At 40.7% G+C, this 23,681-nt stretch overlaps 1 protein-coding gene across 3 annotated transcripts in view; it reads left to right on the top strand.

Annotated features, from left to right (window-relative positions):
* RPS6KC1 (ribosomal protein S6 kinase C1) overlaps positions 1-23,681 on the top strand; it is an 87,262-nt gene that overhangs the window by 18,869 nt on the left and 44,712 nt on the right. The window contains exons 5-8 of one of the 3 annotated variants that reach the window (XM_084284294.1): positions 207-300; positions 5,155-5,214; positions 6,047-6,409; positions 21,067-21,185. In XM_084284294.1, coding sequence (XP_084140420.1) covers positions 207-300; positions 5,155-5,214; positions 6,047-6,409; positions 21,067-21,185 — 636 coding nt within the window. The remainder of the gene's footprint in view (positions 1-206; positions 301-5,154; positions 5,215-6,046; positions 6,410-21,066; positions 21,186-23,681) is intronic. The other 2 variants (XM_084284295.1, XM_084284296.1) reach the window with 2 other exon arrangements.

Here is a 23,681-nt window from a genome sequence, read left to right on the forward strand (position 1 = left end):
TGTGTAGTTGTCAAATTGGGTAGAGTAGCACTGGGATTAAACCCCAGGCTAATTGTGCAGGTATGTATGGTTTAATTAAATGCTCTATTACTTTATAGTTAATGCATTTACCGATTAGGGAAGTTAATTTTGAGTATCGCCGCCATATAATGAGACGTTCCATAAAGCAGAGTAGCTCAATAATTCCTTTCCTTCTTTCTTTTCAGGGGGGAGAGGTTCATGATGGGTCTGAACTGATTGGTCCTGTTGAGCCTGCGTCCGACTCTCTGACTGACAACCTGTCTGACTGCAGCTCTGAAGGTTTGCTTTCTTCTGTCATGTAGCCTTACACCATGATCTGTTTTAAAGCAGCACATAAATGACAAATGCATGTCTGTAGGAGCACTGACATCTAATTTGTTTGCCTGTTATGACACAAATGCCAGAACTGGGATTAAAAAAAAAAAAAAAAAAAAGAAGCTGAGCTCAGCAGAGCTCTGTCTGCCCTGCTAGAAATTCGCTTCTAACAGGAAAATTTCTGGGAGTTTGTCTAGTCCATTTTGGAAGTTCTAGTGCTCTGTTGCTCAAAAAGAACTGCTTTTTGGTGCTAGTGGGAACTGAATGAGTCCAGAGGAGGGCCATGAGGCTGATCAGGGAGCTGGAGCACCTCTCCTATGAGAACAGTCTGAGGGAATTGGGGTTGTTCAGCCTGGAGAAAAGAGGGTTCTGGGGACACCTTAGAGTGGCTGTCTAGGACCTGAAGGGGGTCTGCAGGAAAGCTGGGGAGGGACTCTTGGTCATGGAGTGGAGTGATAGGACAAGGAGTAATTGTTTTAAACTAAAAGTTGGGAGATTTAGGTTAGATATTTGGAAGAAATTCTTCACTTAGAGGGTGGTGAGGCATTGGCACTGGTTGCCCAGAGAAGCTGTGGATGTCCCATCCCTGGAAGGGTTCAAGGCCAGGTTGGATGGGGCTTTAGGCAACTTGATCTAGTAGGAGGCATCCCTGCACATGGCAGGAGTTTGGAACTAGGTGATCTTTAAGGTCCCTTCCAACCCAAGCCTTTCTGTGATTCTAGGAATCCTTTTGATTAAATGTGTGTGCGTCTGCCTGCTTCCAAAAGGTTGAATAAACAGTCTGGTAGCGTTCATGACTAATCATGCCTCAAATCTCTAGCTGTAAAAGTTTGCAGGGAATTTTAAAGTCATTATGAAATTGATCAATAAGTGCAAAGATGACAGTTTGAATTTGCCCAGAACATGAAAATTGGGTCTAAGATTTGCTAACTACTGCATTCGTTAGAGAGGGTTCTCGTTCAGCCATTCATGCTCTGGATGTTGCTAGGCTTTCACTGCTTATAAGAATCCAGAAGAGATGTAGTACTGTATTTTAAAAAATTAAGTATATCTTCTGGATTGACATATGTTAATGGAGAATGCTAAAACCTACTGTAGGGCTTGGGGTGGTAAGCAAGTTGTTTAAGTCTCTTATAAAAGCTGCCAGCACTTTTTTTTCTTTTGCTGTGAAGAACTCCCTGTTCTTGAAAGTCTGAGACATTGTGTATTAGAACCAGTGTGGGCTATGTTCATTTGAAAACTGAAAATCCTTCCTTTAGCTTGGTAGTGTTTTCTGGCTGTGTTAATAAGCCAATTTCATTTGTCTCTTTTTCTGAGATTGCATTTACTTAGCACATCGTAGAGATACACATGCTGGCTTGGATGCCAGATGTAATTTTAGTGGAACTTCACTCTTGCTAAAAAAAAAAAGTGTAGCCATAAGGTAGGGTCAGTCAGCCCAAATAAACAGCATGTTAGGGCTTCCTTGCCTGCCTCTGGAGTCTGAGCTAGCCTGAGTGTCTCTGCATATAATCAACTGCAAGAACCATGCAAACTTTTAGATGTTTCTGTATGCCTGAATTATCTTTGGGGTCCTTATGAATTCTAAGAAGTTCTTTTGCAGCCTAATGGATTTTTCTTTGGAACTGTTTTACACTGAAGTATAAATATGCAATATTATACAAACACTTCTAAAGATTATTTGAGAGGGTTTTCTGACTTAAGTACTACAGTTCTATCTTCTTTCTGGCATAGAGCTTGCTTTGGTAAAATTCTGCTTGAGTAACAAGAGCTGCTTGATTTTCCTAGTAGTGGTTTGGTTTTTTATTGCCAGAAGACTCCAGGCTGTGTGACTTGCCACTGGAATCTCTCAATGCCAATAATTATGCACTTAGTTATGTGATACTCTATGTGTGCAGGGAGTTTTGCCTTCTGTTTTGTAGCATATTCTCTTAGTTAATGAACTAATGCACCTGCAATACTTCGTTCTGTGAGGGAAAAGTATAGAGCTGTTTAATTACAGGAGGTTGTTATCATACGTACAGGTAACTAGTTTTAAAATGACACTATTCCTGTGAAACATCAGTCCATTTTTGACAATGCACCCATTTTACCCTCTGTCTTATAAAAGAAAAACTGCTCTGAAAATGTTTAATGTGAATGTTTCTATTCTTTATTCAGAAGAGCCGCATTTGTAGCAGAAGAAAAACACTTCCTTTAAATGGGAACGCTTTTTGTTCTTTTCAATATTTTTATAAAGTAGAAAAATACTTTGACAGACATCCTCTGAATTGGCTGGAGTGCTTTAGGGGATACTCACAACAGCTATGAGCGCAGGGTTTCCAGGTGCAGAATGTGACTTTGTGGAGTTTTCTAAAAACCCATATGCCTTGCAATCCATATTTCCTTGCTTTCTAAACTAATTTTTGGCAAGGGGAGATAGAGAAAGTAACAGCTGTCATTAAGGCCTCTAGATGGCAGTGGCAATACTCGTCTCTGAGTCCTCTGCCCTCCTCAAGGCATCCTGCCTGCATCTAATTTTTCCAAGTCTGATTATCATTAACTGTGACTAGTTCTGTTAGTTTTTGTGGGCCTATGAGGGCGTCCATGTGGGCACTGTTCCTCCAGGCTGTTGTACTGAGGAGGGGCTGGTGTTTGCTTAGCAGAGGCTGGTGTTTGCTCACAAGGGTCTGTTGTGTTTTCTCACTTTTACCTGTTCTTTCCAGGCAAAGTTCACTCTGCAGAAGGCATGCACGTTAATGGTAGAAGCAGCAAATTGATGGTAGAGGAAATATTTTTGTACCAAAATAAGCAATAAATATCTTGGTTCTAAAGCAGTTTTGTAGTTACTGCTTTTACAGGAATGTGTGCTCCTCAAGATCACTCAGGCTTTCCACCAGTTTTGGGAAACTGCATTTACTTCCAATATACCTGCAAAATTGCATGAGGCAGAGACAAGTACAGGAGTTTATGCTGAATTTTAGCATCATGATACTCATCGAATCTTCCTGACAAACAGTTGTCTTCCTTTCTGTATACTTAGAATAATGTTCATACATCAACTTCTTCTCCAAAATTTTTCTGTACCAGTTACCACGTTCTTTAGAGAAATTCCCCGGGAAGCTCTTCGTTTTCTTTTTTCTTTTCCTTTTGTTTTACCATGTTTTCTTTTCAGAAATGAGCAGATACGGTTCAGACTTTCCCTGTTCCTCAGGCTGATTGGAAGCCCTGTGACTGTGCCTTGTGTGGTGCCAGACCTGGGCTTTAAACCCTGCCCCTAAGCAAAGTTTATTAGCTCAGGCTCTGTGCCATGCTCACTGTGTTCATACAGCTTCTGGTCAAGTTGGCTGTAGGAGCAGAACAAATGTGATTTTGTTTGGGCTGTAGGGAGGGGAACTTGGGTCTGCCTGAAATCTGCTGTGTAGATGTGTTCTGATTCATATAGCCCGGGTGGCCAGCACAGCCTCCTCACAAATGCCCAGCTTTCATGTTCATTCGCTCCATCTGCAGCCTTTGTCCATCAGGCAGCTCTGCTTGCACCTCTGTATTCCCTAGCTGGTGATTTGTCTTCACTGGAGAAAAACATTCAAATCCTCTAAATGTTATTTCATAAATTCAGAGTCCTCAGCATCCAAATTTGATATTGCTCTCCATAAATTGGGCAGGTGAACACCTAGTTATTCATAGTCGAATTAATCTTGTCTTCCTCTGACCATTCTGTTGTGAGGTTGCCTTCTTTATTACAACTCCTGGGACTACATAGGCAGTTTTCTCTACATGGACACTTTGCTTTACGTTCCTCCCCTGAAAAGATCAGGAACATTATCTTCTGTGTACTTTCTCCCCTACTCTCAAGTAGTCTTGAGACTTCACTGAGTCTCTGAGTGTCATTGTGCCTTGATCTTCAGACAAAGTGAGTGACTGGTAACATGTTCTTCTTCCTGCCCTTTTTCCTCTCACTCAAGCTAAAGGAACGCTTAGCTTTAGAAAAACAAGGTTTCTACAGTGCTTGACAAAATGTGTGCTGTTATTGTACTCTTCTATAAATTGTAACTCCTTCCTCTAACTCTAGAGTTGCAAAATTAAAATAAAAGTTTGAGCTATTTGCCTTTGAGTCAGCGCCTTGCTGCTACGCATTCTTCTTGAAGATGCCAGAATACTTTACCTCACTATGTGCTTAAACTTCTGACTCTATTGATAATAGAGAAGAAAACAAGACACCAGGTTTTAGTTCAGAATTTACTTTCACTGTGTGTACAAACAGCTAAATGCCTTGACCTTGTTGCCTGTTTTATTGCTTCAGTGTGTACATGTGCCAAGGTGATAAAACAAACTGCTACTTGATATCCAGGTGGCACTGCCAAATTCATGGCTCACTCCATATGTCTCATGCAGAGTACTATTCTGAAATGACATTTTTTGAGACTGAAACCTGGCTTTTTTTTTGTCTTGGTGAGTAGGTGTAGGTCCCAGCTTTGAAGGCTCTTCTGTTATGTCTTGTTAGCTGTAAATCATCATAACAGCGAGAGGTAGGGATTAAAGTGCTACTGCTGTTGAAATTAGGTGAGTTGGAGTGCTGAGGTTTGAATTAGCCATCCTAAGCAAACACCTGTGTTCTGTTTTTAACCTCAGAGGCAACCAGGAATGGCAAGTCTAATACTGCTGTCAGTTTCAATAGTGTTACCAAATAGATATCCCTGATAGCCAGTCCAAGAGCAGTTTTACATTATGTACTTTTACCTGTAGTAGGGTCATATCCTTTCATTTTGATGGCAAGTGGACATCTAATCCCTTGAGCAAAAGGATATCAAACATTTTTGTCGTTCTTGTCCTTTTCAGTTCGGAAGGATTTAAGTGGGCTCGATGATGTGACGCTTACAAGCCAATCGGAATGTGGAGGTGAGATCTGGAAGTTGTTTCCATTACATTTGTGGAATTTAAATTATTAAAAAGTCGTGGTTATTTATGAATGAACACTCTGTGGATGATGATTCATACAGAGAGATGATGTACATGTAAAATATACATGCAATTTATTTGCAAATATCCCTGCTAAGTTTCTGTAGGTTGAAATTACTTCCTGCAAGCTGACCTTCAGTATATTTGCTCTTAGCTTATGGCAAATGTAAAATAAAATCTGCTAGCTTACATTTCAATGAAAGAGGTGTAAACCAATTTGTTTTACCACATTAGCAATGAAAAAATAGTATACGTGGTATCCATGAATTTGAGTGCTGCATGATGCATAAACTGAGAGTAACTCTGTGTGAATTCAAGCTCCTAATTGAATAATTTTGGGATGCTTCATCTTACTGATTTAAAAGAGTATGTTGGGATATCTTGCAGCAGTAGTCTGGCTCCCGCTGATTGACTTTTCTAATAGCACTCACACAGGGAGGTTTAGTTTTGTAATTTCCTGGAGCCCAGCAGTGAGCAGGCTTTGAAGGTTTAAGTTGGGTGTTAGATGTTTGTCTCTTCATTCCCAGTATTAAAATGAAGAAGAGTTGCTCTGCAGAGTTTGTGGATAACTTTAAAAAAACGTGCTTTTTTGGGTATTTAAAAACCATTTTTAACACAGCTGTACATATGGAGAATTTCTGTGCTCAAAGTCTTAGAAATCCGGCTAAGTGAAAACACAGCTAATATCTTTGGATGAGATAAAGAATTTTGGAGGTTCCTGTGTCATATAAGAAATGCAAAGTAATGAATGTCTTTCTGACCATGCTTTCAGGCTTCTCCAGTGACAGTGACCTGATCTCTCTGACAGTTGATGTAGACTCTCTTGCTGAGTTAGATGATGGAATGGCATCCAACCAAAGTTCTCCCAGTAGAGCTGTTGGCTCTTGCCTTACTTCTGAGCCCCCAGTACAAAGCACGGTGGCATCCGAGCAGGAGTGGACCAAACCCGAAGGAGAGAAGGAAAGCCATAGTCTGTTTCCTGGAAGCTTAAAACCCAAGTCTGGCAAACAAGATTACTTGGAGAAAGCAGGCGAGTTGATAAAGCTGGCCTTGAAGAAAGAGGAGGAGGAAGATTATGAATCTGCCTTCAGCTTTTATAGGAAGGGTGTTGATCTGCTTCTGGAAGGTGTACAAGGTATGGATCTTCCCATTAAGTTGCCTTACCTTTGGTTAGGGGCATTTGATTATGGAATTTCCTTGGTGACATCTGCTTACTGTGTTGCAAAGAGGTGATATGAAATGCAGACCCATGTGCGCGTGGCTTTCATGCTGCTGTGCATCCAAGAGAGAAGTCTTTCTCTTTAAGACTAGATGCTAATTTAGGGTCTCATCTTCCATGTGCCACATATCTCCTCTTCTAAAATTACAGCACAACCTCCGACTTGCAGGTAAGTAACAAAGTGCTCCACTTTTGCCTCTTTCCTTTTTATTACCTAGGCATTAATTAATACGTGGCACTTGCAGCACTGTTGAAACATTATTTAATTTACATGGTTAAGTGAGGATTAATTATCCCCATTTTACGCATGGGGAGAGGCTGACTCAGGTTAACTTTCCAATCACAACAGGATTAGAACTATTCTTGGCTTACAGTCTCTTGCTTCTTCCACTTAACTGTTCTCCTTTTTCTAGGTCAAAGATGCATAAAAACTTGCATGCCTACCCTGCTGGAGGAGAGCAGGAGTATTTTCAAGACACTCTGGTGTGTCAATATGACTGCAAAACCTGTTGTTAACTGACCAATTGCAACACCTAGTAGATTTCTATGGCTACTTCTTGTACCTTGTCAGTCAGAAAACATTTTTTTTCCCTTCCCATCTATAGTTTTTGAGAATCTAGAGTGATAACCTCATATATTTGCATTTTGTCCATCAACAGCTTAAAACTATTAAGCACAGGAGAAGAATTGTTCTTTCCTGGAGTGAATTCAGGGTCTGTGTATTGTGCTTCTGTCCCACCCAGATGAAATGAGTGAGATTAGAATGGTGGCTTTGTTTAACAGCATACAGCACATAAACATTTTGCTGCTTCAGAGCTGAACTTAGATGCTAATGTACCAAAACACATGCAAGTAGAAGCCTTTGCTGCATCTCAGTATGATGCACAGCAGTGGTCCAGATCCTGTGAACGGTTCTAGGAATGGAAATTACCTACTGAGCTGCTTTAATGAAAAATACTCGATAGGTTACTGATAAAGGCTAGAGGTGTGGGCCAGGATTTGTGCATAGCCTTTGCTTAAAGTGTCTTTTTCCTTTTTGGCAAAAGTAAATCCGCCTCTGTCTTATGTCCCAGTGATGTCAGTCGGGCTGCTGCTTTGCTGCTTGTTGTGGCTTTTCAATAGCATCCTATTTTGCCTTGTCTGTGTTATCAAAATGTTTTCCATTTTTGATGTTGAATGTGCCAGCAGTCCTTCATTGGAGAGCCTTAGCTACTCTTTCGTTACTAACGCCCTTTTTCTACAGACCCGTGTGCCATTCAGTTATGGTCTTCTGAAGAATATTCTGTTTTGTCATCACCACTTCTGTCGTCCAGCTGTGCACGGCTGCCACGATGCAGTTTCAAACCCTTGGTTTGAGCTGCAGCTTCAGAAGACTTCATTAAACAGTTGCAAACTGTTAGGGCGCAAGTACGAGTCAGGCTATTGCACGTAGGCTGGGCTGTAGTAACTGTGCCCACGCACTTGAGTTGTGGCAGTGGTTAGATGCGTTGGCTTTGAATCCATGATAATCCTTAGAGCAATGTTGACGTTTAAGTTGTAAAAGTCTATACTTGCATGCATTGTAGGTAACTTGCTCAGCTGAGTGTAGTAACTCGTTAAAATACAGCATTGCATCAGTACAGCACAGGGGAGAGAGTAACGGGAGTGAATTGCATTTCAGCGTGCATCTTATCCCTTGGGAACAGAAATGTGCCCAGGCTGGTTCCTAGTGGTATTCTCATCTTTCTCCTTTCTCTGTGTTACCCTGCATGGCTGTTGAAGTGGAAAGGAAACTAGTGGTCATCCTCTGCTGAGTGCTCACCCCAGGTTTGAGTAGATCCAGCTCATCCCGTGTGCTGTTCTCTTTGGAGCTCCTGCAAACTGACAGGGAAACCCTCATGTCTTTATAATGACAGGACTGATTCAAACGGTGTTCCTAAAAGCACGTGCCTTCTAAGCACATAGGAAGACAGTTTAAAAAACAAACACAACAAAAAACAACCAGCCAAAAACCCCAGGAGTATTTATCTGTATCACACTTCTTAATTTGAGGGTGGTATGTTTAACATTAATATGTTCACTGGATGTTGCAATAAAAAAGCACCATACCCTTGTCATTTCAGCTACTTAAACACTTCTGGTTACGTATTTCACACGAATAATAACATAACATGCTTGTTTCAAAGATAAGGATGGTGCAGTTGTTTCCAAATGCCAATGGTTTTCTGCCATTGAATATTTTCAGCCTTCTTTAAATAAATTAGCCTTTGTGACTCCTGAAAGTGAAACACAACATTCATATATGCTTAGACACCGCTCTTTACCTTTCATGGTAGAGCCATTGCAAGAGTAGCCATTCTTTAGAATGGGCTGAAAGTGGCTTTTGCATGTAAAATGGCAATACATATTTTTGCCACGTGGTGGCACCAAGAAAATAGAAATTGACACGTAAAAAATCAGAACTTGGAAATGTAACTGATGTACCAGGGAGGAATAAAACAACACTTTGTCCATCCTCTGTCTGAAACTTCTCTGAGAATTACCTTGGAAGTGTAATGCCTCCATAGGCTGGCCGGGCATATCTGAAAGATAAGGATCTCTCTGTTGCCAGCCGCTCCTTTGGGCTTGGTACAAGAAGACCTACTTACTTCTTAAAGGCTGCCTTATCAAAACCATGTATGAGTAATTTATTGCTGCAAGTTCATAGACTCGTGTTGTTTAGTTTGGAGTAGCTGGCTTCCATAAGGGAAGCTGGGGCACACCTGAGTGGTACGAACCTGACAACTTCAGCTCTGAGTTAGCGCGCTAAATGCTGGATGAGGCAAGGTGTTGCCCAGGCTTACACCAAAGAAATGTTCATCTTGACTTCGTTTGCAGCTGTGCATGTATGCTCACAGCAGTACGATGCTGTTATGCTGTGCAAGTAGCGTTTATATTGTCTTCTGCTAGTCTCTTGTGGAGGTTTAGTACTAAACCTTTTAGTGTCCTGTTTACAGTCCTGCCAAGAGGCTGGATGCACGTCACTTGGGGAATGTGCTCTGAGAGTCTGCTGTGTGACTTGGACTCTGGACATCTGCTCTACAAATGCCTTGGGCCTGGTTGTACTCTGTATATGCATTCAATGCTAATCGTGTTTAAAGAAGGAAAGCAAGTTCTTGGAATGGCAGCGGAGCCCTCAGCCTGCCACAGAACTACCTGTGCCTCGTGTACCTGCCCGTTTCATTTCTGCCACAGCTCCCTCACGTCCAGTGAGGGGGAATGGCTGCCATCGTTTCCTTTTTCCTGTAAATTCCGATGCCCCTTCTGTGTTTTCTGGCTGTCGCAGCGTGCAGTATTTTGGTGCTTTTGAAAAGCAGGTCTGTGAAGGCTGTGTAAGTTGATTAAGCAATTCTCCAGAAGCTGAAACCTTCAGGAACTCTTTCATTCTAAAAAGATTCTTCATTCTTTTTAACTGTCCTAGAAGATAAATATAGTAATTGGTAGAAACTTTAGTTCACAACTCTAGCTGTTCCTTTGTTTGGTTAGCATGTCAGAGCACTTTGAGGTCAATGCATTGCTCCGGGCCTGGTGATGGAAAAAAAGCACTAATCGATAGCAAGCCACCTCCTTCTAGGCTGGAAGTCAGCTGTGTTTTATGCAAAGTTAGTGTTTTCCCTGACTTTAATGTAGAACAGTTTATGTTAAGAAAAAATTGATGAGGAGGCTGAAATTATGGAAAGGGGTTTTTGTAGTAAAGGAGGGACTCCTGCTTGTGTAAACTGCTCTTCTTTCTCCAACCACTCTCAAGTTGTATCCATTAAGGAACTTGGCAGTCTGAGCCATGTGATAAAAACATATTTAATGCTACTGCATGTTGCTGCTTCATTTCAGCCACTTCAAGCTCATGATGAAGCACGAACACTTCAGACTGTGCACAGGAGCACTCTGACAATGTGGTCTGTCCCATTTGTGTAGAAAAGTACAGAATCTGTTCCGTGTGGATCAGAAAACGAATGTTAATTCCCAGTCTGTTACATGCAAGGCTCTGTGTTAGGTAGTAACACCTGAAGGCAGATGATCCCTTTACTCCCATAGATTTGAGGTGTTTGTATTCACATGTGTAGCAGTTGTGGCTGGGCACAGTGTATAATTATTTATTTTAGGGGCTGGTTCAGGTAGGCAATGTGGACCTTGTTGCACGACGTATGTGGTGCCTAAAATCAGCTTTGCAGCCACGAGTGTGTTTTGTGTTGGGTGTCTCTAGCTTCTAGATAAGCTGGTGGTGTCTTTGAAAGAAGGCTGCGGATGTTCATTTCACACTGCTCTGTGCTGTTTTAATGTTTATCTAGTAAACAGAGCTGAAACAAAAATTACACAAATTACTGAAACCTTGATACAATGACTTTGACTTTTAACCCAGAAATACATATACAATGAAATACTGGGAATACTTTGGACAACTAGATGATATTTCTGGATATACTGAAAACAAACCAACTTGTGTCTAATTACTGGGATTATGATGGGCTATCATTTGAGCCTGTGATGGAGCCAGGGATGCAAACAGGAGCATGCTTGAGAGAATGCCAAAGAGACACTGCTTTATGAAAAGGGGAAGAAGAGCCATGGCTGCTCCACGAGCGTGCTCCTGGCTTCCAGGCTGCAAGCACCTCTGCTCGTTTGTTGAATGGTACTTGGGGAGCCAAATTCTGTGAGAACACTGTCGCTGTGTGATATTCCTTTCCCCTGTCAAGGCCTTTGAGAGTAACGATCTCCATGCAGTTTTTGAGCTATGTGGTGGCTGTGCCAGGTCCGAGCAGTGTCTCTGGGGAAACAATAGACCTGTTTTCTAAGAGGCATCAGGGTGTGTTAGTTGGGCATCAGGCAAATTAAAATCAGGATCTTGGTGCTTGAGGGTTCAAGACCCTGTTGGAGAGATCAAGAACAGTTTGTTTCCACGAGACAAAGAGGCCTGGAGGTAATGACACATCAGGATAAATTGGGGTGTGAGCTGAAGTCTTCAGGGAAATGCTTAGAGTTGTGCTGGGCCCTGCACCTTGGGTTCTTGTCAGCATTACACAACTGGAATTCTCCCCCAGCTGATCATAGACCTCTGTGCTTGTATGGTCTATCATCACTGTCACCTTATTCCTTGTTGTAACTTCACACTTTCGTTGAACCAGTCAAGACAAAGACTTCCCCCTGCAGTTCCTTCCAGAGGAGCTGGAAACCATCTCTGTTTCCTGCTATTGGGCTGTGAGGGTGCTACAGGACCATTTGGATTCATAGCCGTGATGTGTGTGCTTGACATCCCAGCTTCTGTTTTGGAAGGTCAGTTGTTTGTAGTAGGACTTGTCACCTGACAAGCAGCTAGATTAAGAAGGAATATTGAAAATATCGTGGTTTGCTTAAAAAAAAAAAAAATAATCTAATGACACTGTGCTTCCAGTGATGCTGAAATCCTTGCCAATATAGGCCATGAGGTGTTCACAACTGCCACGTGCTGGCTTCCAAGCCTGTTGCAGACCGTACAGAGCTTCAGAGCAGATCGGTGCTATAGGATCTGTAACTGTAGAGTAGACCTTGGGTGAATCATCCTGAGTGAAGTCATTCCACATGCAGAAATACCGGGGTTAGACACCTCATCGTGGCTAAGCAGTAAAATATGGCATCTGCTGGTAAAGTATGGTGAAGTCCAGTAATGTACTATTACAGCCAGGTTCAGCTGTGTAAAGGAATGCTCGAGGCAAAGGTCCATTCAAACTGCAGGACTTCTCAGCACAAAAAGCTGAAAAAGGTCTGGGGTTTAGTGACTTCTGCAGGCCTCAGAGCCTTACAGGACGTGTGCGGGGGAATCATGGCACGAACTGTAAGCCAATGTGTAGGACATGATAAAGAGATGACCTCAAATGCAATTGCTTAACATTGCATTGTTAAAGAGGGAATAAATCCGTGAAAAGGTGGAATGTAAAAATCTGTTCTTTCTTCCCTCTTTTGGGGGGACAGCTAGCAGCGTTGGCTCGATGCTGAGCTGACCTTTCCAAGATTTCCGAGTCTGTCCTCATAGCAGCTCCTTGCCAGGTTGCTGCTTGTGCCCAGCCTCTTTGACAGACATCTCTTCCTGCCCACACAGCCTTTTATCTCGGCTGTTGTTAGCCAGCACTTAGCTGCAGCTATGTGCATTAATCTTTTTTTGACTCATGCTGTGTGGGGTTTTTTACCTCCCATCAGAAGACCTGGTAGGGTTGCCACGCTTCCTCCAGCACACAGTGTAGACAAAACAGACTGATCTAGGTTACAGTACTGCTTCTGTCCAGGTGGGAAAGCTGAAGTCTCTGACTGCAGAATTAAAAGTCTCTGGCCATGGAGGTGAATTAAGGCAATTTACTAACTGGAATTGAATAATCAGTTAGGTACATTTGAGGGCATGATGCTGTATGATAATCAGGCTCTATTTTTTTTTTTTCCCCAAAGAGTTCTTGTATATTCAGCTTCTGTTTCTTCATATCTTCTTTTCCTCCTGTCCTCTTTTCCCTTCCAGTATCTTAAAATAGCCCGTCTAGCTTCAGAGCTGTGCAGAAGGACTGGTATAAGTTTGATCTCTACAGGGCTCGCTGCTGGCTCTTATGTTTTAGAGATTCAGGCTGTCAGTGATCTCTCAAGGATAGGTACTATTTCCCATAGTACTATATAAAAGCACACACCAATTACTTTTAATCCATATATATGAGTACTATTAGACTGCCAGGATTGATGAATCTTATAGTTGTGCTTTCACCTGGCTTCTTCCCCTTCTTTCTGCAATACTTTATTCCTCAAACTGTGCTAACTTCTGACTTCAAGGGGTAGGTGTTTGCGTGCCCGGGCTTCCTCTGCTCTGAGGCAGAGAGTGTTTGTGATTGCTAACGCAAAGTTGGGCCAGGTCTTTTATTTAGGAAGGAAGAGCATAGAGAAGTTTGAAAATCTTTTCCTCTCCTCTGCGGTGCTGGCCTGTGTGCTTCCTTTCGCTGCTCTGACTGTCAGAGTGCTCTCCTATTTCGGTGCTCCTTGTGTGGGAGGACTGGCTGCTGCTGTCACCATTTTGTTTCCCCCTCTGTGCTAGGATGCCATTCCTTGCCCTTCTGTCTTGCACCAGTTTTGTGTTTTTTTTTTTTTCCTTATTCTCATGCACTTTTACAAAAAAGTCTTGAAGGGTATTCCTCGCATTGTGAAGTCTTACTTTGGTGAAATGCGTTACATTTGAAGTCTGAAAGTTTTAGCAGGTGGATGGGGAATGCATTTTATTTTTTTTCCAGTTAGTCACACGTGCATGTGAAAAGCTACAATCTTGTGTGTTTAACGGGAGATTTTCTGGATAAACAGATGTTTGTTGATTAACATTTCTGCAAAGTTACTCTTTTATGATGAGCGTTACCGACTCTTGGTTACTGGTCACTCAAGCAGATTTCATCTGCACCATTATTCTATGTGATCTTAATGTTTGCACATATGCCAACATTTTCTTTCCAGAAGTGTATTTACCTAGACGTTTCCATCACTGGTCTGTAACCTTAGGTTTGCTACAGGGAATGGAAATGGTAACTTCATGGGGAGTGAAGATCTGTGTGTCTTGAGCAATGTGCATTAAAGGAGTCATACAAAATACAGACATAATAGTTATGAGCATGCCAGAAAATTGGAAGAAAGATTCTTGGTGTTCACACATTGTCAAGCAGATGTGCTTTAGCATTGTGAGGTTTTATTTTCAAGTTGCTTTTCTTCTTGATTGCCAGCGTACAGTACTGTCCTGAATTTTCAGAAAGCAAGAAAGAATAGCTCTGATAAATAAGATGCATCCTAACCATCTCTATCAAAATGTTTGGGAAAATGAAGATAAAATCGCTTCAGTCTATTTTACCACAATGGGTTTAGTCTTGGTCTTATTATTATTTTTAATTTTTACAGTCTTTTTTTTTTTTCAGCAGCAGAATTTGGCCACCACTCCAAAGTAACTCACCATGAACATCATATATAGCATATTAGAAATTATGAGCCAGTGGGCTTATTTCATCATTCCAAATTGCCACCTGCAGCTAAAATCTAGAGCATCTTTTTTGGATGCTGAAGTGTCCCTCTAACCCCAGCACCGGCCACGTTTCTCTTAAGTAATTGCTTGAAAATTAAAGGTTACCTCGTCTCCTCTGAAAGTTTGGAGACTTGTTCCCAAGTCAGCAGCTCTTCCTGTTCCTGAAATAAATTTCGGGGTTTTAAACTGTGTCCAAAGTGGTCACAAATCTGTGCTGGATTATGAGTCGCATTGTCACTTACAGTGTGCCTGAGCTTTTGTTTGGCTAATATGGACAAAGGAGTCTGCTTCACATGATGTAAGAAGTGTTTGCCCTAAGAAGAACAGAGGTCCTCTTGAACCAATTAGGCAAAAATAACAGCTGGGCTACCCACTAATAAGGAAGGTGCTGCTAAACCTCTTTTCATTGTGAGAAGAAATAAATCTTTTAAGGCTTACTCCCTTGCATTTTTATAGAGAGCAATTCTTTGAAAAATCCAGCGATCCAGCTGGGTGATATGTGCAGGAAGACTGTGAAGAAGATAAAGAAACTTTTAAAAATAAAAAATGGTATTATAGCTATTAGATTTGGCAATTATAAATGTTTCATTGAAGATTTCACTATTTAGAGAAAGTTTTACTGTTTAAATTGTTAAGTACGTGGAGTTTGGGGTTAGCACAACAGGCAGTCTCCCACAAGTTCCTTGTAGCCTGTTCTGCAAGAGGACATTCCTTCCTGGAGCAAATCGCTTCTGATACCTTCTTAAACAAAGGCAGCCCGCGTATATTTTTAGTAAGTCTGAGAAAAAAGCAGCAAGATTTGGAATATGGAGGTAACAGAAGATTGGGACAGGTAATGCGAACTTTTTAGTCCTACCTCTTCTGTGGAAATGGGCAGCTCCTGGTCTAGCAGCTAGTTAGATTGGGAATGCGCTGGGCTTTTCCTGCTGGATCAGCTCTTTCTGAGAAAATCTGTAATGCTTGGTGGGGGATGATATGGAGGAGGTCAGACACGAAGGCAGGAATATCTAGAACTCCTGGGTGGGTATTATATACCGTGACTTACTGAATGTGTGACATTGTATACGTTAATGGCAAATGATGTGTAGGGCTGTTCTGTTTGCTACCATCCGGTAAGATAAGCATCTTCCCCAGGACTTAATTCCATCCTGGATCTGTGGAGAAGACTAGCTAATGACCAGAACAAGCTTGAGAGCACTTCTATCCACTTGCAATAGAAGTACCTGAGATTATTTGGGGGAAAAGGACGGGTTTCTCTGTGGTCCTTATCTCTCAGATTTTTTTTTTAACTTTGAGTTTATGGGTTATAACCCCATTTCCACAGCTTTTTGCTATTAACACCTAAACATAAGTCACTTACCTTTATGCCAGAATCACAGAAGATCTGATACCCAAGTAAAGAGTGAGCTCAGCTGAACGCTTAACCAACACTTCAGCATTAACCAGTCTTTCAAAGGTATATATTCTTCTGAGGAGCCATGAGGTATGGGCAAGAACACCGTCTGCAACGTTGCTGGTTTCCCAGCTGCTGCTGCTCTGTCCATATTCTGTGGAAATGGTGCTTCTCTGTATTTTGCATTCAAATCAACGGGCTACGGGGAAAATAAGCCTGCAAGTCGCAGCTGAACTCAGTGGCACAATTATTCTGATATCTGTGGTTTTCCTCTATCAAACCCTCAAGATCATTTGAATGTTGTTAGGAGCGTCTGTTTTTGTAAATATATTGTAACTGAGCTGTCCTTAGAAATAAAAATTAAAGAACAAATTTTAAATCATTGGCTGCTGTCCTAATGTCCTGGCTACTGTTAGTTTGGTCAGCGGGTGGCCTGGTCAGCCTTTCCAAAGCCAATTTTCATTTTAAGATATTTTTATTTCTTTGAAATAGGCAAAGCCTTTGGAAAATGAGGGAGCAGGCTGCTTGTGCTTGTGTAGATGAAGGCTTATATGTGCGACAAAGTAGCTGTAGAGTTTTTATATTCTGTTTGCAGTAATAGTAAACAGAGCATCTAAAATAACCACTTGCACATTGCAACAAACACATCATCATTTGCTTAAAAAGAGTTATAATTACAGTTGACGAAGCATGGACACCATAAAAAATGCATTAGTTTGGCTTGACACATTAATTACCTGTTTTTGCAGATGTTTTTATATATTGTTGTGTGAACAGTTTACAAAATAATTACAGGAAAGTCATATGGAAAATAAACTAAGTGGGTGGTTTCTCGCCTTAATATTTTCATTCATGTGAATCTGTGTGAGGCACAGCTGCTCCGTAGCAAATGCAGAGGGAGAGAGAGGGGGAGCGATGAGGAATCTTGAGGGGTTTTTATTCTAAGGTCTCTATGATCAGCGTTGCTGCACTTTCATATCGTGCTTTAGCAGCGTAGTTTTTAAACATGTAAAATGACATTGCTGATTTAATCCCAGTGATCAGGAGGGGGTAAAAGCTTTGATCCTGATCAGATGAAACATAAATCTTCTAGTATCTAGGAAAATAAATGAAAAATCAATATTATTTTAAGCAGGATGATCTTTTATGAGCAGTTGTAAAGATTCATCAAAGGCTTTGACACAGTTTAAACATTTCCTGTTTGCTGCCATTTAAAGAAAAATGCCTTTCAAGTTATAAATTGTAATTAAAGAGAGATACCTCTTTAGGTTATTGTGGGATAACCGCAGAATGAAAATAGGAGCTCAGTCTGCTCACGCAATGTTGAAATCAAAAGGTCTTCCCTTGAAATACATTTACTCGTCCTTTTAAGAATACACATTCTGTGTAACTTTAAAAATTGCATCTCACAATAAAATACAATATTGCATTTATGAAAAAAATAAGCATAGTCTGCATCAGGTGTAACATCAAGTATAAGGATTTGTTCTAGCAATGATTTAATTTTAAACAAAGAGTTCTATGACTTGAAATTTGGCATACATGCTGAAGATTATTTTTAATTTAACGAGATTTTTATTATTGTTAATCACCTGGTGTTTAAGACTTCTAAAGTAACATTCATTATATATATTTTAGATTTATATTCTGTATTTCTTTACACTTTTTTTGTGAGGTATTAGCTGTTTAAATGGGGAACTGTACTGGAATCTAACTTTTATTTTCTTAACATTTATTGGTTAAACTAATATTAAAACAAATAAAAATCTGAATTCTGTAAATCCAGTTCACCTACTCTCACTGAAACATCCACCTTGTTGCAGTATGCAGAGGTGGAACTGATAATGATCTTACTCCTGACTAAGGTACAAGAACTTGAGTGATTGTTGTGTTGTGAATCCGCACCCTCTTTTATGGCTGAAGATTTTAATGACTGAACAGTTTGTAAATGTTTTTTAACAAATTATTCAGGAAGGAAAACTAGAAGGAAAACTGAAATTAATGTCTTGTGAAAGTAGGGAGAACAAAGACAGCTCTAAGGGGACATCCTATCTTGTTTGCGTTAATTACTGTAAAATTACTGAAGCATTGAAAAAAGGCAATAAACATCCAAACTAAATACACATAACTAACAATTAAGCAGTAAGCCTGACTTTTATGATAGCCTTAGACATTAGCCTAGCAGTTTTCTACCAGTTTGCTTGAAGAAAATGCTGGCTGAAGAGTTTAATGTTGCTGTGCAGATGATTTTTCCCTGAGCAACAACCACTTTGTGTGTCTTAGAGAATGTGGGCGATTACCAGTGATGACAAGAAAGTTTTATGGTGCCGTAAGATTAAATGTAAAGATGAAAGCAAGAGTGTTAGTCATCTTTCAAGAAACTGCAACACGAGTTATTTAGAAAACAAACAAACAAAGCCCTGTGCATCTATTTCCCTCTTGCTAAAGCCAAACCCAAGTTCTAACAATTTTTTTTTTTTCTCAATAGTAGTAATACTGGTAGTCTGATCTAGGGGAATTTCACCAGATGTGTCCAGCAATTGTGGAGGCTGATGTAAGAGGTGCTGGACCCAATTAAAAAAAATTAAAAAGTCTGCTCTCTCTTTAAGGTGAGAGGAATGTCTCAGAAATTGGTGCATAAGCTGAAAGTGCACTGAATTTGTGACTGTCCAGCTTCCTCCCAAACCAAGTGTAGTCTGAAGTATTTATGGAGAAAGGCTCTGTATCTCTGTCTAAGGAGGTAACAATCCCTTTTCTGTCCTGCTGGGAGATGGATAATAAGATTTACTTTTAATAAGATCGCTTTCAGCAGAACTTGGAGTAGATCAGAAGTCCCTTCTACTCTGCTATTGATAATCCGTGTGGCAGTTCTGTGGTAGTCGGTGATCATGGCATGAAAATGAGGGGGAGTCTTTATTTTAACAGGGTCAAAATGACTGACAAAGCAAGAGCAATGTGGAAAAGAGCCTTTGCCTTGCTCTAAGGATTATTTAAAGCAAGAGCAATGATTCCACTTGGAGTACAGTGTTCATCTTTGTGGCCTCCAGTGTAAGAAGGAGATTGACCTTGTCCAGAGGAGGGCCATGAAGATGATCAGGGAGCTAGAGCTCGTCTCCTATGAAGGCAGGCTGAGTGAGTTGGGATTATTTAGCCTAGAGAAGAGCAGGCTTAAGGGAGAACTTGTAGTGGCCTTCCAGTACCTAAAGGAGGCCTACGGGAAAGCTGGGGAGGGACTTCAGCAGGGAGTGGAGTGATAGGACAGGGTGTAATGGTTTTAAACTAAAAAATAAGGTAGGTTTAGATTAGATGTTTGGAAGAAGTTCTGTATTATGAAGGATCAGAGAGATTTCCTCCTGCCATGGCCTGCCGGAGATCAGTGGCAGCAGCTCACCTCTTATTTGGGTCCTACCTGCAGCGAGGCTGCGTGCCACTTTCTGAGGCTCACGCATGCATCCTCTGTAAGGATGTGGCTCACCACAGACAGATGGGCACAGGCAGAGGACGTTGCCATTGCAGACACCTGCATAACCACAGACGATGTGACCAGACAGCTTTCTTTTCAGCTACTGCTGTTCAGGAGAAGACCCACTGGGCAGGTCTCACTGCTAGCTGGTCCCAGGCCCATGGTCCTTCTCTCAGGCATTTTTTCCAGCTTGCCTGCTAGTCTTGTCTGAAGATTGTTACTCTCTGCACCTCCATTGTACAACCAAACACACATATGTAGAAAATGGGGAGGAATAGAGTTTAGTTAGAAGGCAGGGCAGACAGTGATGGCCTCAGCCAGACGAGCTTGCTAACCAGCAGCCTGCTTACACAGGCAGCCAATGTAATTCCTATCTCTGCTTTGTCATGCTTGTCCCTCACCTTTAGTCCTGACCTGTAACATCTCACAATGAGTCTTACACATTCCCAAAATCCCCCCCCATAAAACATTCCACGTTAAGTTCTGTGTACAAGCCTTTACACAGTAAGTTCGTCTTCAGTCCCTCTCAGACATCCCATAATAAGTTCACTCTTTTATAAGGCTAGTTCTTAATAGCCCACAATAATCCAGTTCCTTTCTTATCAGTCACCAAGTTTGTGGTTGAACTTCTTCAAGGTTACGCTCGGTGGTTCTGCAATGGCCCATTGATCGGTGTCTTGTGAGTTCTGGTCTTTGTTACGGTCTCTGTTATCTGCTGTTTGTTAGGGTTTGTGTGTTTGCATGTTTCATTTATTACCTCTCCTGTTTCTTGCCTTGTCTTTTATGTTGAGTAGCTGTTAGTCAGATATCCTTGCGGTTCCTTACTCTGTTTGAGGGTCAGTTGGTGAAAGGTGCTGATTTGCACCTTGGGGTTCAGGAGCCTGTCAGAACCAAGGCCGTGTTTTTGTAGGTCTTGGACAGCCTCAGTTGTTTCCATTTTTCTTGGCAATTGACTTTTTTTTCCCATTAAAAATTGAGTCTCTTATAGCAGTATCCTGCTCTTGATGAGAATGTCTGAACATAAACTGTAAGATTTAGAGTGAACATAAGTTTTGTGCAGTACCATGGGATTTTTCCCTCGTGGAAAAGTTTGAGTAGTTTAAACAACCCAATGGATGCTCAGCTATCTGGGAAGTGAAGTAGTTGGGGTAAGTGGTTCTTCCTTTACGCCTGTGCCACCCCAAGCCAACAGCAAAGGAGCAGCTAGCATCAGAAAGTTGTGAGCAAGAGTTCTTCATGTCTCTTGTGTTGCCTTCTTGCTATTATAGCATTTGTCTTCCCTTTATACTTAAATGCCATATTAGATACATTGGGCAAAAACCCCCAGCCCAGCAAGTTTCTTTGTAAATTCCTTATGATGTTTTGTGTAATTGATTTTTTTTAGGGTACAACGTGGAGATCAGTGGTTTGTTTCAGTTCACTCGTATGTTACACTAGGAACATATTACTAGATCACATGAAAATGAGTTCTTTTTCTTTTTTTAAATTAACTTAGTCTGTTACAAGGTTTAAATTGTTATTTTTGTAGAACTCTGAGATCATAGTGCTTGCATTCTGGGAGATGCATATTTGTAGTTTTGATTATGAATAACCTGAAGTAAATCAAAAAGGTAGAATCAAAGCAGTCATATGCTTTGATTACTTAGTACCTCTCTCTGTAGAAAAAATAACTTTTTTTTTTTTTTTCCATTGAGGTGAATCAAGTCCAACTCGTCGAGAAGCAGTGAAAAGGAAGACAGCAGAATACCTTATGCGTGCTGAAAAAATCTCCAGTCTCTACCATAAACCCTCTGAAGATACATCTGTTTCTATGGTAGGCTTTAATTTCTTGTTTTATGAACCAGAATTTGGTATAATTAAACTGTTCTGTCTTTTAGCAAAGCATATTCAAGCTGGAGGTTCAAAAACTATTTGTAATATCTCTGTTTCAGGAGGCCTGAGAAGTATTTTGATGTTACGCTTCTGTTAAGTTGCCATTATTTTCTGGTTCTTGTTGGTTTCATTTCACAGCATTATGGTTCTTGACTTAATCTAGACCTGTTTCTTTTAGCACTCTTTCCTTCTAGTCCATAATTGATGATGTGAATACTTTAATTATGCTAAAGAAAATAAAGGTCTAAAAAAAAACCAACAAACAAAAACCCCAACAACTCTAAACCATTTCTAGAATATAACGTTTATTTTTACTTTCTCATGGTAATATTGCTCACTCCTGGAGGGAGCAGAAGGGCTGTAGGTTTCTTTAGCCTGACACATAATGGTGTATCAGAACTGAGTTTAAGTTCATGGAGGTTGTGGGGGCAGGGATGAGAAATAAGTACTTAATTGGGCAAAGGTTCTTCCTGATTCCTTCAAATGTCTCCTGGTTGTGCTTCAGTGATCAGTAGCTTCTTTATTTGTGTGGAGTTTCAGGAGTAATTCCTACCATCTTAAGCAGAAACACCCTTATCTGTACTCGTACTAAAGATAAACAAAGCTTGTTTCAAGACACCCTCAATAAATTTCTACTTTGCCCTTCCCCAACCAGTTCCATCAGGACTTATCTTTCTTACTTTAGATCTTTACTGCAGTCATGCTAAACTGTGTGCCATTGTTAGTTGACTGCCTTATTGTAGTAAATATAAAAGTTACCAACTTTCCATCTCTCTACATTTTTATCAATTAGGGACAAAAGGCCCAGAAAATCATTGCTCCTTAGGCTGCACAGATCCAAAAAGGCTTTAAGGAGACCACAGCTACTCAAGTGTGAAGCCTTATAAAATCCGACTGTCTAATAAATAAGTTAAAAAAGCAAAATCACTGATTTTGAAGGGTAGCTTTCTCTGTGTTGAGAGGCCACAAGGACATTTTTTTTTTTTGAGGATGTACCAAATGAGATATATTTTGTGAGATTTGGAGTCTTGCTGCTGCTGTGAATTGTACTTTGAACAATTTAGTATTTTGGACTGATATGAACTCCTACTAGGTAGTCTTTCTTTGGGTCAAATACTCCTGAAAGTGGGGAAGAATCTATACTGTATGAAAACCTCAGTATGTTTGGAAACTGTAGAACAAGTTAAAAAAAAAAAATCCAAAGCACAACCTATTTTTACCTTTTCATAAGTTTAAAAACTAATTGCAGTTGGAGAGGAGGAAGAAATAGGTTGCATTTCTGTATGTGGGCTTGAGAGGTACTTCTTTTCTTATGCTGTAGTGAATAAGCTAAATGCCTTCTTTGCAGATCCAAAGAAAAGCAGAATTAATTGTGATAAGACAAAAGGAGAAAAAAAAAGTGATGAGACTTTCTTCCATGTTGAAACTTCAAATTGACAAGTTAGGGCAAATCTGACTTTGCACATGCAAAATGTAACGACCGTCTTACTCTCCTTTTTACAATAAAAAACATGTTTCTGTCATGGGCCTTTGTTTTCCCTGTGGCTGTAGATGTATTTTAGTTTCATTTATTTGCTGCTCTTCATAACCCAGAAACTTGAATTCTGGTGGTGGAGAACAGCTTGTCTCTGAGTTTATACCTAAAAATTAATTGTAAGAAGGACTTACCTCCCAAAGTTTCTGTAAGGGTCATGATAGGAGCCACTAGGAACTGGCATGTTTTATGCTTTGGCTTTCAGGAAAGGAAAGTGTCTTAAGGAAAGTGAGGAATGTGACTCTTTCTGCAAGGTGTTTACAGATCAAACTGGAATTCTTGCACCTTATTTGCTGCTTATCCTTTATAACCCCCAAGATAGTTTGTTTTGGTTTTAATGTGAATTATTCCATCCCTTGCAGGCAGTGATAAGTGCACTGATATGACCTGCATCTACAGGCAGTGTGATTCTTGGAAGATACTACGAGAAAAACCAAATATTTGGTGTACATCTCCTAAAAAAAAATAATAAGTCTGTAGTGTTAAATATTAGTGCTTGTGCTTCTTGCAACTTCACACCAGCTTGCTGTTTTTCTAACTGCCATTTGCATGCCTTTGGTCATGCTAGGGCAAGGCTGGTCTCTTACTGGTAGCACCTCCTGCTGTTCTAAGTCGTGTTGACTGGCACAACCTCTTGTTCAAATGCTGGTGCTTGGGCAGGGCACCTGTGCAGATGTACAAAGCCTTCTTTGCCCACTTGGATCTGAAAAGAGGTCTCTTATCACTTCATCCTTGTTGGAGCGATATTGAAGTCTTTGAGAAGAACAACTGCGTTAGTACATACACGAAGACTTTATTAGAAGTGTGGCCAGTTTGAACTGTACCACTGGAAGAGGTTTGTAAGAAGATGATGGACAAATTGTATCCTGGCAGTGCCTGTGCTATGATGGGCAGAGTGTGAGT

This window comes from Netta rufina (genome assembly GCF_964035555.1).
Source record: "Netta rufina genome assembly, chromosome: 3".
Lineage (NCBI taxonomy): Eukaryota > Metazoa > Chordata > Aves > Anseriformes > Anatidae > Netta > Netta rufina.